The sequence below is a fragment of the Acinonyx jubatus genome, chromosome D3, assembly GCF_027475565.1.
Source record: "Acinonyx jubatus isolate Ajub_Pintada_27869175 chromosome D3, VMU_Ajub_asm_v1.0, whole genome shotgun sequence".
In the NCBI taxonomy this organism is placed as follows: Eukaryota; Metazoa; Chordata; class Mammalia; order Carnivora; family Felidae; genus Acinonyx; species Acinonyx jubatus.
The window spans coordinates 42,937,060-42,951,540 of record NC_069392.1 but is presented as its reverse complement, the minus strand read 5'-3'; the positions used below and the strand labels follow the sequence as shown (position 1 = coordinate 42,951,540).

Below are 14,481 nucleotides of genomic sequence, written 5' to 3'. Positions count from 1 at the left end.
TATCTAACATTGTGAATATGTAGGAAGAAATTTTGTGGACTGACACTGGGGATATTGGAATGCTGATTCCAGGATCCAGCAGGAACTGGGATGTGACTTGGGAACAGGCAGTTGAAGAGGACTGGGAATGAAGAGCTTAAGGTACAGAGAAGCTAGGATACTGGATGTATAGACAGTACCTCCAGATGATGGTGGGTTGGGAGGTGGAGCCTGTGAGCCAGGTGCCAACATCTTTTATAAACCAGGGTTGGGCACTGGGCAGCTAACTACTTGGTTGGAAATTGGTTTTAAGAATGTTAGCTTTAGGGGTGCCTAGGTGGCTCAGTCAGTTAAGCATCTGACTTCATTTCAGGTCATGATCTCATGGCCTGTGGGTTTGAGCCCCACATGGGGCTCTGTGCTGACAGCTCAGAGCCTGGAGCCTGCTTCAGATTCTGTGTCTCCCCCTCTCTCTGCCCCTCTCCAACTTGAGCCTCTTTCTCTCTCTGTCAAAAATAAATAAAACATTTAAAAATTTTTGAAAAAAAAGAATGTTAACTTTAAGGGGGTACCTGGGTGGCTCAGTCAGTTAAGCGTCTGACCTCACCATTTGTGAGTTTGAGTCCCACATCAGGCTCTATGCTGTCAGCAGAGCTTCAGATCCTTTGTCCTTCTCTCTCTGCCCCTCCTCTCTCTGCCCTCTCTCTCCCTCTCAAAAAAACCAAACCAAAACAAACAAACAAAAAAAAACCTTAAAAAAAATAATGTTAACTTTAGGTACTTGATTCCCTGCTGCCTGTCACTGCCCAATAAATAGTTTTTTAAAATTTTAGGTGACTGACAAGGTGGTATGAAGTTGATGAGACCAAGAATATCTATTTAGAAAGCAAAAATGCCTTCCACTATCTCTTCACTCCCCTTCCTAATCTCTACCCTTTCCTTAAGATCTCCTTGCCTCCATATGGACAGAATAAGCTACTTTACATATCAGAGACAGAAAGGTTTCTCTGTTTCTTTTATAATCAGGCATGTGTTGAGGCGTCAAATTTGTGTCAATTCCCTGAGCATGATAAAACTTCCTTGCCTGGAAGCTGCCAGATCTGCTCTCATTCACTGCTCTCATTCACTGAGACCACCACAGACACCATTTTAAAAGCAGGGAGGAACAAAATATTTACGGTCAGTAATATTTCCTGTTGTCATCCTAATCACCTTGAATTGAAAGTGGCTTGCATTTTGATCACACTGATACCCTAGTATTCCAAGTTATAGAATTTGGGGTCTCCTTAGAATTAAAAGAATTATGCTCCCACATCAAAACATTTTTAAATGACATTACAACAGAAGTATTTCCTATAGTCTAAAAATTCCTTATGCTGCTTCTCCATTGATCATTCCAGCAGTTACAATCCATTTTGGTCAAACTTAAAAATGTTTAACCCCTTTAATTTCTTTTTTTACCTTCCAATTCTTTCCATGTTTTCTTTCTTTTTCTTTTTTCCTATCTGCCTCCCTTCCATAATTAGAATGTGAGTTGAGGTATCACATGCTTTGCTTTAGAGCTGAGTCTGCAACGATGTGATGGTTTCTATTTTCACCTTTTTCTTTCACCCACACAAGGACTGCCAAGGATGTGGCCTTTCTGCATGCCCTGGCTGCTTCTCCCTGCCCGATGCTTTTCCTGGCTGACTAGCTGCTGAAATGCTTCCTTTAGGGAAAGGCAAATAGAACCAGAAAACAGAGCACTTGGACACTGTTTTCCCCTCTGTCTATCCCTCCCCTCTCTCCCTCCAGCCCTTCATTCAAACATTAGTTGGGCAGCTACTTGCACCTGGCTGGAGAGAGGCACAAGTGAGGCACAGGCCTGCAGAAATGAAAAAGCAGTTCTTGTCCCCAAGGCACTGCCCTCTGTGACCTTAGGCAAATGAAGCTCTTCTTGACTCATATGGTGAAACATGAGGAAACTGAACAAGATGATTTCTTGAGAATCCTTTCTGTTTTCATAGCTCTGATGTTTGAGTTGTTTTAGTGGATAATAGTTGTTTTAGTAGTGCTTACTACTCTGCTGTGGACAATTTCTCTTTATACCTTAAATGTGCTTGCTCTCATACAATCAGTTGTTATATGTTCCAAGAATATGAAGGTATTTAAATAGTAAAGAACATAAATGCTGGTGCCATCATGATATGGAATACTACATGTTCATTAACAATGATGTTTACAAAAGCTTTTAATGATACAGAAAAATGTCATACTAAAATGTAAGGTGAAAAAACAGACAGAGGTAGAGAAGAAAGCCTGAAACACTAGGTATTAAGTCATCTGTTAACACCCAGATTGTAATACTAGTTATCCTTGAATAGTGGGATTATAAATGTTTAAAATTTCCTACTTTGATTCTTCTATTTTTAAAAAATAAAGAATGCAACTATTTTTTATAATAAAATGAACAAAGTTATTTTTAAATATATAGAAGTGATTGCTTTTGCAGCATAAAATTAAGTATGTATTCCAAAGCCAGATATGAATAATTTTAAAAATATGCTTTGCTTTGAATTTTCCACATTTGTCCATAACATTGGTTTTTCCAGATTCCAAGCTTATGTAATTGGTCAAATTCTGGTACCTTGCTGAGGTGTTATAGTCTTGAAATTCTCACTTTAAAAATCTGAGGACACTGAGAAGGGAAAAGGAAGGACCTATACAATTTCATCTCAAAAATGCAAGGTTTTATTTAGGGTCTTACATTTATTAAGAAAGGTGAAAATACAGGTCACCAAGAGGCTATTTTAGGAAAAGCCTCTGCAGAGAGCACAATTGCTGACCATGGGTGATTTCACCACTTGAAACAGGTGCTATGATGTGTTTGCTCAAGCATGATTTCAGATATCAGATCACAAACTCAGGAAGGCCACAAAGCCCAACTGGTACAAATAAAAGACATATAAGAGAAGGCATTCCCTCCATGGTAAGGAAGTGAAAAATCCATGAAAAAAAAAAAATCTGGTGACTGCTTGCTATGACTATAACCCATCCATTTCCCACAATAGGAGCAGAAAGTAGTGCAGAAACGGCGAGTAGCTGAGGGGGCCTAGAACTCACTCTGGTTTCTGGCAGAGGTGTAAGAGAAGGCGTTTGACCTTCTCTGGCTAATCACCTATAAGTCAATATTTCCAACAGGTCATTTTGTAACTTGTCATTCAGAATTTTAGAGGCTGCAAAAACTATCACACTGTTGACCAGGCACTTGGGCCTCCAGAAGGCATGGAAAGTCACATGTAGAGTGTCAGTCACATGTAAAGAGGGGAAAATCTATTGTCATTCAGCTCGTTTAGCCCATGGAACTAACACTGAAAGATTTCTTATAGAGTGTGTTACTCAAAGAGTGGTCCTCCCACCAACAGCACTGGCATCTCCTGGGAGCACATTAGAAATGTTGAATCTGAAATAAGTCTGTCAGAGAAAGACAAATACCATACAGTCATACTTACATGTGGTATCTAAAAAACAAAACAAATAAGCAAACAAAAAACAACAACAAAAAGAAGCTCATAGATACTGAGAGGAAATTGGTGGTTGCTGGATGGGGTAGTGGGGAACAGGTGAAGGTTGTCAAAAGGTACAAACTTCCAGCTGTAAAATAGATAAATCCCAGGCATGTAATGTACAGCCTGGTGACTATAGTTAATAATACTATATTGCATGTTTTAAAGTTGCTAAGAGAGTAAATTTTAAAAGTCCTCCTCCCAAGGAAAGAAAAAAGAACAAATTTCTGCAAGGATGTATGGTAACAGATGTTAACTAGACTTACTGTGGTGATCATTTCACAATATATACAATTATCGAATCATTATGTTGTACACCTGAAACTAATACAAAGTTCTATGTCAACTATACCTCAGTTGAAAAAAAAGAAATGAGCCCATCCAGAACCACTAAGAGGAATCTGCATTTTAATAAGATCCCCAGGTGATCTATATGAATACTAAAGTTTAAAGAGCACTGTATCATAGGCGTGAAACATAATAAACTACATTTTAATTTCCTGAATTTTTCTTCTTCTTACTTTTTTTCAACTATATTGAAAATCAAATTTTATTACTATGGCTAAAGATTCATCCTCCAGGTAAAATCTGCATGTGTATGTGTGTATGTATGTATGTGTTTCTCTCAGCTAAGGTACTCAGAAGCTTATAAAGATGACATTTATAATTTCCTTTTCAAACCTAGCTTACAAAGGCAAGCATTTTTTAGCTGCCCCAGTTTTCCGAATTATTTATTGCATCTTCTAATTCTAGGCAAATTTTCTATTGGGAAGGGATACTATTTACCACAGACTTCTAAAATCTTTCCTTCCTATCTTTTTTCCATTTTCTGAGAAAAATATTTTTTCTTCCCTACTCATTCTCTTAAAGTCATTAGAAGAAATTCTAACTTTGTAGTTGTTTAAGGAGGTGTTATCATTGTTGACATGGGGGAATGGTGATCTGGTTTCCAGTTTGAAAATGTGCTGGAAGTGTTTTAAATATCTAAGAAGCCACCCATCCATGCCACAGAAGGGGCTCAGGTGGCATAGACCCCAGTGCCCCATGCAGGGTTATCCTTTGAGAAAATTTCTCTTCATAAATGAACGACCAGTTTCTAGTCCACCAATTACATCATGGACTTAACAGTATCAGGCAAACATGCACATCAATTTACCCTTGACCTAGGAGGGAAAAGGGTCAGAGTACTTTTGAGGTAAAACTTGCAGATAAATTTAAAATAATGTTTAAAGTGCTCTTATCATTTGTATTACTGTAAAAAAAAAGGATGGAATTGTTCTATAAACATTTGGATTAAGCAAAAGCAAGAGGCAGAGGGAATCTAAGTGTGGATCTTCATAGGGTGTTCTTTGAAAGTTCAATCTCACCTGATTGTCGAATCCGTTGAAGAGTTTGCTGGACCAGAACCTCCGATCTTGGGACAATGATGATGAAGTCCACTTTGCTGAAGTGGCCGAGGTCCAGGCTCTGGCTGCCGCTGTCTGCTATAGCACACACCTGGGATAAGAGTTTTCTGGCAACCGTTAGCTGTGGTTGATAAATTTGGAAGGTTTCAATATCTAAATCTAAAATAAAAAAGTCATAAGAACAAGATTAATTCACTTCTGTTGATGGCCACTATGAATCCATACAGGGGACACACAACACACATACATGGTAAAGTAATGCTCTCTACCAAGCATTCTCACTGTCTAGTCTCACTCTCTGTTGAGTTTTAATAGATTTGCTTATTTTCCCTGAAAACCTGGCTGAAAGGATGTGTCCAAGAGTGAATGTGGTAACTGTACAAATGTATTCTTTTAAAATCAACTGATTGTCTCACAAATCACTACTCAACACCCCTCCCCCACCCAGAAATGTAGGGACAGACTACACTCTCTCAGCGAGAGCCGGGACTCTTCTCTGGAGCGGAGAAGCAAGAGTTTCCAGTTTTCTTGCGCACTATCAGCAAGGTCAGGTGCCCAAGCCCAGACCTCGTTCAGGGAAGGAGGTGATGCTGTAACCATAATAATGCTGAGTTCCTTTGAACTTTTCTGGATGGCACCACAGTACACATTTCCTCTCCAAGTCAGTTGCAACATGATTTGAAATTCTCCTCCCTGGGGAATGCATGACACAGGTCAAGAGATACTACCTTCACCTCTCTTCCCACTTGACTTGCCAGTGTTTGTGACCTGGCAATTGTAGGTGGTTGTGGTGAACTTCAATGCTGACGTCTGTACTATCTGAAGAGACCTGACTCATGACATGGCCAGCTGGCCACTCAAGAGGTGACGTATTAGAAAAACATTGCCCAAACACTCTAAACATGCCAGTAGCTTTTTATTACAAGTTACAACCAAGCAATCTCATACGTGCATGCATGCACAAACAATGAACTCAAGCAGGCAACATTTAATACTTCTTTACGAGGCTGCTTTTTATTGGGAACACATGTGGAAGTCTCACTGAAACACACAAGGGCCCAATTAACCTGCACTAATTAATGTTTTCTCAAACCAAACTACAGTGCGGCCAAGGCAAAGACAGTAGTCACAGTACCCTAGCCACATGGAACCCTGAGAGTGAGTGGAGATTTATACAGGTGGCTGAGAGAACCCACTAGAAAAGCCCAAAGCTGCAAACTTACAATAACAGAATGGTTTTTGACCCGCAAAGATTACCAATCAAAATAAATCTGTCTTTTGACAGGCTATTATTTCTTTCATGTCATAGGTTAAATAGATGGGGACTAGCACAGATGATAGCATAACTTTGTAGAATTTAACCTAGTAAATTTTGAAGTTTGAGGAAATCTAAAAATATCTTTAAGCAATGTTTCTTAAGCAGGGAATTGAGGATATGAACATGGAAATCTGTTAAGTACTTTAAGAGCTTTTAAATTCTAACTTTGTTAATAATTCAAAAACTATGAACATATTTTAGATCATCTGGGTGATCATTTTCTTACCAAATAACACGCAGAAGTAAGTAACTTTTATTGTGTGTGTTTGAATTTGTTTGTGTGACTGAGCCGATGCCAAGCCATGCTGCTTTTATTGCTGAGGCAATCCTGATATATAAATTATACATTCCTATCAAGTGAAGGCCAGAAGGCTGTCAGCAGCAGCTCTATGGTTCTGTTTCACGTCTACCCTTTGTCCTATCTTTTTTATCTCGGTTCTCTCCTATGTTGTCCTTGTCAAATAGGAAATTGGGAAAGGAATCTGAACATAAAGGAATGATGGAGCTCCTCTCTCCATCCTCTCTTATGTCCTGGAGGCTTGCAGGGAAGATGGTGTGTTGGTATTGCTGAGCTATCTGCCAGGAACGCCTTGCAATCACTGAAATTATGTGTGTTTTACGTGTCAGAGAGTAAATGAAGGGGGTGGAGAGCCAGGAATCCTGCACGGACTGCATTCCACACTCAAGCAGTTCTTTGTAAGCCTCAGATAATACTGAAAGCTCTCTGGGCATAGCTGGTGGAGCTAAGGAAAGTACCCCATGGACCCCAGAATTTTTCGAGGGAAAAAAAGAGAGAGTCTGCTTATAATAAAGTCTTTGATTTTAATTCTAGAAGACATTTACTAAGGACAAGGTGCTTGATCCAGGCCCCAGAGTAAGACATTTTTAATTTGGACCCTATTTATCATGTAGACAATGAGGAAAACCCTGTTATAGTCTGTGACTCTAAGACAAGACCTCAAAAATCCTCAGAATGACTTAGCTTCTATTTCCTCCTTTTGGTCTGAGGTGACGTTACCCAGGTTTTGCGTGGGAATCATAGTGGCAGCCTCCTGAGCTGACACACATTCGTGAAGGTCTCCGTTGAAGGGCGTAACCACACTCTCTCCTCTTCTTTGTTGCATTTTGTCTAGAAGCTTGTCCAGGTCATCGCCTATTACACAATAAAGCAGAGATAAGAAGATTACAAGGAATGATACATTTCTATCAGTCTCCAAATTGGGCACCTAAGCTGGGTTCTCATCAAGATTTGTCAGTCAGCCAGCTTTTCCTGTCTGGGTTTACTCAGCCAGCTTTTTATGTCTGAGTTTACACTTGGCCATGCCTGTAGAGTATCTCTATAGCCAGAGCTACTCTCATTTGTATTGTGCTTACAATTTGTATGCTTTCACATGGCATATCTCTCTTGACCTCCATAATACTCAAAGCGGGCAGGATGGGATCATTCTATCTCCATTTGACATATTAGAAAACAGATCTGGGGAGGCAGAATCTCTCCCAAGGTCACATCACTAAATAGTGGCTGAGCGGAGGCCCTCCATATTAGTGCCTGCATGCCTTCCTCTGGACCCCTTGTTGTGTCAGTAACAAAATACTGAGGATAAACCATTCCGAATGAGGGAAGGTCGGCTGGCAAGTTCAAGCTCCACACTCATCTCCTTGACAGGCTAAGATTTAAATTCAGAAAATCACATAGTTAGGGGCTGTCAGTGTTGCTGAATCCTACAACCACTCACCTAATGATGTGGTTTTGAAATGCGATGCCAGGAAACTGACCTTTCCTGTGATGAGCTCATAACTAATTTCTTTCAAAAACTCACTTGTGGTGAGCATACTCTCTGCCAGAGCTCTGGACTGATGCTGACCTGCAGAACAGAGGGAGAGGAGGTGATGCATCCATGAACAAATACTCACTAAAATATGATTTATAATAGCAAAAATTGGAAACAACTGAAGTAAGTAACTACAGAGACTTGGTTAAGGAAATTAGGGCACATAGAAAGATGGACAATTACTCAGCATTTAAAATGACAATTTTAAACAGAAAATGTTTATAATAAAATGTTAGATGATCAAGGGCAAAAATGATATACCTTATGTTTGTAACATAAGTGCAAACATACTGTACATGTGTTTAAAGACTAGGGGAGAATGTGAAAAACCTTTAAGAACTGTGTTTGCATGGCTATTATGAATATCTGTATTAAAAATGTAAGTTTAAGACGTTTAATTGTTTTCTCAAATGAAAATTAAAAAAAATAATGTATTATACTTTCTGAAAGAGATTTATGTCATATGTCATAGAGAGATGGGCAGGCAGGTTTTGCCAAAGTGAGGGCGCTTGGCTTTTTTAGTAGGAACAGGTGAGAGCCTTTCACTAGAGAGAAAAAAAGCAAATTTAATTCAGATGGCTGGCTACTCACGATGGTGCCTGACAGAAAATTGCACAAAGAACAAAAACACATTTTGTAATGTACCAACCTCCTGAACCTTTTCTTTAGAGTCAATGTTACAACATAAGTATCCTCTTTAGTGAGGAGGTGAATATATGAGCTAAGTTCCTGCCAAATTTGATTAACTGGCTTAGGCCACCTGTGGCAATGGCTTTATCACATGCTAAAGTGGTAACATTTCCAAAACCTTTTAAGAACAGAAGTTACTTGAGACAAGGGTATCTATTACTAGGGTATGCTTTGAAATAATGTTCTCACAACCAGCTGACAGGGACACCAGTCAAACTAAGGGCTACAAAAATCTGATCTGAGGAGAAAAACAAAAGTTAAAATTAGGAGGAAGAACTCAAGTTGGAGCAATTAGAGATTAATTACAAGGATGCTTGAACACCCAATAAATGGACAGATGATTGAATGAATAGATTAAAAAAAAACCCTAAAAAAACATGACTCACCTAGTACTACCACACAAAATTCATTTCCTCTGATTTTCGATGCACAAATTGCCACGACATAATCTGGTAGTCTTTGATAGTGTCTCATTTCACTGAGAGTCCTCAACGTCTCTGAAATGCCCTCTGCCAAAGAGTTCTGGGTCACAATCACATGAACCAAGTCTTGAGATACGCTGGCAATTAGTCTAGCCAGCCAGGGGAGCTGTCCTGGAGACACAGGTGCACACTGAGCACCCATCTGCAGGGTTCTCTCTCTCAGAGTAAATTCTTGCATAGCTTTCAGCATGATTTGCTCAAATTCTTCCCTGAGAGGTATCTGATCAGGACCTAAATTGAAGAGAATTACAGCTAGAATTTTAAAAATATCATGGCTAGAAAGGAGAGAAACACACACATATGTCCGTGTACGGTCCTTCCACCATACTCCAACTGGGCAAATGGGCTCTTTTTCCTGTTGGGGCCGCAAGTATGGACCCCAACTAACCATTTTCCATTGTGAAATTACCTTCTCTCTGCCTCAATATTAAAAAAAGATGCAGGCTTCTGTTTTCCTTTATGCTATTCATGATATTTTTAAAAGAGGATATACTGAGAGAGAGTATCAATTCCTTAGGGGGTTGTCCCTGAAGGTGGTATATTCGTTGACCTGTTAAACGTGGTGTTACAGACATGGTTAATGACTCAGGAGGGAAGAAGCTAAACTTTAGGTTTCACCCATTTCTCAATTTATTTATAGCTACTTTGAAAAACAGTTTAATGTATTGCATCTGTATCTATTCTAAGGCATACTGTCCTTAGGAAAATTAAGTTTAAGTGTTTTTTATTTTAGCTTATATTTAAGCAGCCACACACTTCCCCTAGATAGAGAATGTCACTGTCATATAGCTGTTCCCCCAGCATTCTGGATTGTTAAGAATGGTGTTTGGCCCTTTCCTCCAGCTGTGGTTATGATAGGCTAAATTTGTGTGGGTGACTGGCAGTCCCTGCAATGAGGGGTGTTTTGTTTCTCTGCTTCTCTTTAAAACTCAGCCAGTCTGTAGGACAAAGCAAGCAAGTCAATGTTTGGCATCCAAGTGACTCAGATGAATTCCTATGCTCACTACCTCTCTTCAGTGATTTCTTTTGCTGTGCAGACCTGAGATTTGAAAGTCAGGCTCCAGTAGACAGATACAGATCCCTCAGTGTCTGTGACCCAAGATCAAGCAATAGCCTCAGAATCCAGTATTAAAATCCCCTTGGGAAAGAATACAGGTTTAAGGGACTGCACTTCTGTATGAGAAGAGGCACCTTGAATGAGTCAGAAATCTCTCCTTCCACTAATAGGGATTTAAGTTCCCTCCCAGGCCACCACCCATGTTCTCTGGGAAAGTAAGAAAATGAAGGTTTAGTAATATTTTAAGGATATGGAAAATTAAATCCTCACAGAGTTTTTTTAATGCTGTCCATGGAAAGAGGGCAAGAACACTGCAATGCATACATTATGTTAATGTTTCTTATGCCCTCCCCAATTGCTTGCTATAGGGAGGTGGATGCCATCTTATCACCTGGGAACCACCAAAGCTTCTATCTTCATTTTGCTTTATCAAATTAGCATCATGATTAGTGGTCATTAGGTACATAGTAGGTGGTGAGCTCAAAGCGTATAGATTTGTATCAACTATACAAATGCACAGTACAAATGAGATGAAGGGAAGGTGGCTGTCTATTTAAAGCTTTCTTCCATCAGAATAAATGACAGCCCAAAAGCAAGTGGTTCTGTCTGCCATTCCCTACTGCCTCTCACAGACAGACCACCTGAAGGCTCAGAGGCCTGGTTCATAGGTGTGTCCATAAGATCCACTCCAAACCGTGATTGAGTAACATGTTCTATGAAGCAGTATAATTAATTTCAAATATAAAGGCATTCTGGGAAAATAAAATTATCAAACATGTTCATAGCATTCTCTACTGCCTTAAAATTCACTTTTACAGAGTTTCGAAGGAACTACTGTTAGGAATTGAGAAGTGGAGAAAAATGTACCAAAGTTTAAATGAGGTAAAAGAGCAAAATGCCTTGCTTCCAATCACCTCCCATCATTTCCTCATCCTCAGCCTTTATGGCCAAATTGCAGGAGCCTTTTCTCCACTTCCCACAAGCTTGATAATAGTAATTTTTTCCCATCAACTGCTGGTCTCCAGCAACTCAGCCTAAGCATCAGTTCTGATGGCTTTTTTTTTTTTTTGATGGCTTTTCAGATAGAGCTACCTTAAGAAAAGACAAGGTTCCAACAGACTCAGAGCCTTTCAATAATCACTGGATTTGCTGATTTCATTATCTACTTCAAAAGGTTTTCAGACTGTGAAATAACAGATGGATTTTTTTTTTGAAGCGACTCTAGTGGAAAGACCTGTTCATTTTGAAGAATCTTGCTTTTCTCTTCTCTGTTACACCCACGTAGCTGAGCCATCAAAGTATTAGACCTGTTCTTCTAAAAGTTTGGATTAAAAAAAAAAAGTCTATCTATAATCTACAGTATATATGAAAATGTTCTTGCTGCCTTCTTCAAAACCTTGAAGGCAAAACAAACAAACAAAAACTCAAGGGAGTTTTTGAGAAGAAGAAGGGAGTTGTTGAGAATAGGTATCCTAACATGCAAAATTTAGATTAAAAAAAAAAAAGAAATAGCCAGTCATGTTGCACATTGAGAGATATATTAATTGGCTGCCAGTAAAACTCCAGAAAGAACTGATCTTGCAAGGCAGACAAGAGGTCTGATTGAATAGAGATTTTTCTTTTCCTTTTTTTTTTAAGATAAGAGCTTTTATAGTAATTTGAGGGAAGCCATTTTGTCTTGACCATTTAGTTCATTTAATTAACTTGGACTTTGATAAATTGTTATTAAGATTGAAAAAAATGCTGTGCTGACTGGCTTGGCCTGCCAATAGAATTACTCTATGCAGGCTTGTTTTACTAATTCTGGATGCATTTGGAGGTCGCTCTTAGATCTTAGAACATAGCTAAAAGTCAGTGTATGTAGCAATTAAAATTATGACATCAAATGAGCTGCAGACAGAGGTGGTTTTTATAATTTTATTACCCACTAATCAACATGATTAGCAAGTCCTATGTTTACCATCAAAGTGATATCTGAAGCCTTCCATGTTTCAAAAGCCCATGTCAAAGCAGGCCTTCACTGTCAGGGTACCAACACTTACAGCCACAGGTGCTAGCTGATGCTCCAAAGACTGAATCCGGTTGGCTGAAGCTTTTGTTTTGTTTTTAGCATTGGTTAGCCCAGTATTTTTATTATTTAACACTTATATATTTTCAAACATTAAAATAATTCCTAAGAATGCAGATGGAAAATTTCTTCTATGTAATATTACATCTTGAACATTTTCCTAAGTAAATCAGTGGCTTGAAGTCCTGAGTGTATAATTAGGCTGCATATTAGATGACCTGCTGCAGTTTGCAAAATAAAGGACATTGCAATGTAAATGCTGCTGAGCCAGGACAGTATTGTCAGGACACCTGCACACACCCACTGTGGGCCTCTGGAGGATATACCAAAGAGAGGAAGTGAAGGGTTCATGACCTATGTATCTCCTTTACCCTACATCCTACAGAGCCTTCCAGGGAGGTCCACAGTTACTGCCTCAATGAAGGAAAACACGATGGGACTACATCAAAGGGGTGTAGCTGCAGAAGAAAAAAAAATGGATGTAGGGACAGTGGATAAACAAGATAAAAAGGCTAAGTGGAAAACTGTAAAATAATTGTCTAAGACAATGGCTATATTTTCAGTCCAGATGACAGGTGCATTTTTGGAAAGGTGGCTTGGACAGACTCTCCAAGGGAGGAGGGTAAACATGGCCATAGCCCTTTGAGGTTCTGCCTATATTAACTACTCTGGAGACCTTAGGACCATCATGAAACTGGACACTAGGTGGAGCAATTTATCTCTTCTAGGACACAAGCAAAGCCAGAGGGTAGGGAGGTTAGGCAAGAGAGAAGTGGGGAAAAAAACAGGCCAGTGGCAGAAAGGAGAAGAAAAGAAACGGGAGAAGAAAGGGAACAGTCATAGAGGGTGGGGCTGAAGGAAAAGAATGTTACAAATGAAAGGGAAAGTAAGAGATGGACAAATAGACGAATATGAGAAAGTGGGGAAAGAAAGGGAAAAAAACCATGTTGTGAAAAGAATAAAAATCGTCACCATCAAATAATTATTAAAAATTGCTTACCCAGTCGCACAAGATACTGTATCGTCAGAAGAATCATGTTTTCCACACTCAGGAGCTGGCTGCCAGTCAACCCTAAATGTTCCAAATCTTTGTTTTCCAACTGTGGAATCTTGTAGCAATTCACCAGCAGAGGACTCACAACAATGTCACCAACATTTCCATAGAAATAGGGTAAAGTGCCATAGCCTGCCCCAATAGAAGCAGGTCAATAAAGTTCAACATTTCTTTTTGAGGTCCAACCAGGTATACTTGCTCAACTAGGATTAAAGATGCTTAACAAAGTTTCCTGCCCTCTTAGGTGACTACCAAACAAATCACTCAAATATCCTAGGGAATTCACTCAGATGCTTCTCACTTATATTAAATCAGATGAACAGGAAGCAAAAGACTCAGATTATATTATCTCTGTTTCCCACAGAAAGGACATGTTAATATTATATCTGCCACAGAGAATTGATGAGAATTTGCAAAACATCTCTGTATCCTTTTGTAAAACTGCAATGATAAAATATTTTCCAATAAAATTCTTGATCAAGTTTCTTTCCACATAAGACGACAGAACACAAATTACAATAACATGTTTCATTTCCTGAGGTTTTCTTAAACATTTTAAAAAGCTAAACTCATTGATCACCAGCAATATTCTTCTAGTCACTGGTACTTGCAGGTTCCTACTCTTTGTGCTATCTTAGTTATTTTTATGTTCCCTTCTTAAATGTCCATAAACAGCCTCAAATTATCTTAGAAGTAGATAGGACAAAAATATGTTGAAATGTACCCTATTTTGGTGGTGTGGTAAAGAGCGCAGTCCCTCTGTGAGACCTTCTAAAAGGCAGACACCAAATGGTCCCATGTTCCAAATATCTTTCCAAGACTTAGCTGCATTATGCATGCCACTCAGGTGTTCAATAAGAACTTCCTGACCATATGGAATTTAAACAACTGGGGTTCTCCCAGTGCCTATAGGCCCAAGAGCAGTGGATAGGGCAGCCTGATAAAGGACAGGGCTTGAAGCAAAACCATCCATGTCAGTAGGCTCCAGTCAACCAAAAGAAGCAGATAACACCTCACATAGACATACCCTAAAGATTCAGTGGAGCTTAT

General features: G+C 39.2%; 1 protein-coding gene across 15 annotated transcripts in view; it reads right to left on the bottom strand.

Moving 5' to 3' along the window:
* GREB1L (GREB1 like retinoic acid receptor coactivator) overlaps window positions 1-14,481 on the bottom strand; it is a 279,671-nt gene that overhangs the window by 70,909 nt on the left and 194,281 nt on the right. For all 15 annotated transcript variants that reach the window (XM_053206245.1, XM_053206238.1, XM_053206241.1 and 12 more), the window contains 5 exons: window positions 13,378-13,563; window positions 9,157-9,483; window positions 7,985-8,113; window positions 7,267-7,401; window positions 4,892-5,089 (listed from right to left, as the gene is read on the bottom strand). In XM_053206245.1, the coding sequence (XP_053062220.1) occupies window positions 4,892-5,089; window positions 7,267-7,401; window positions 7,985-8,113; window positions 9,157-9,483; window positions 13,378-13,563 (975 nt within the window). The remainder of the gene's footprint in view (window positions 1-4,891; window positions 5,090-7,266; window positions 7,402-7,984; window positions 8,114-9,156; window positions 9,484-13,377; window positions 13,564-14,481) is intronic.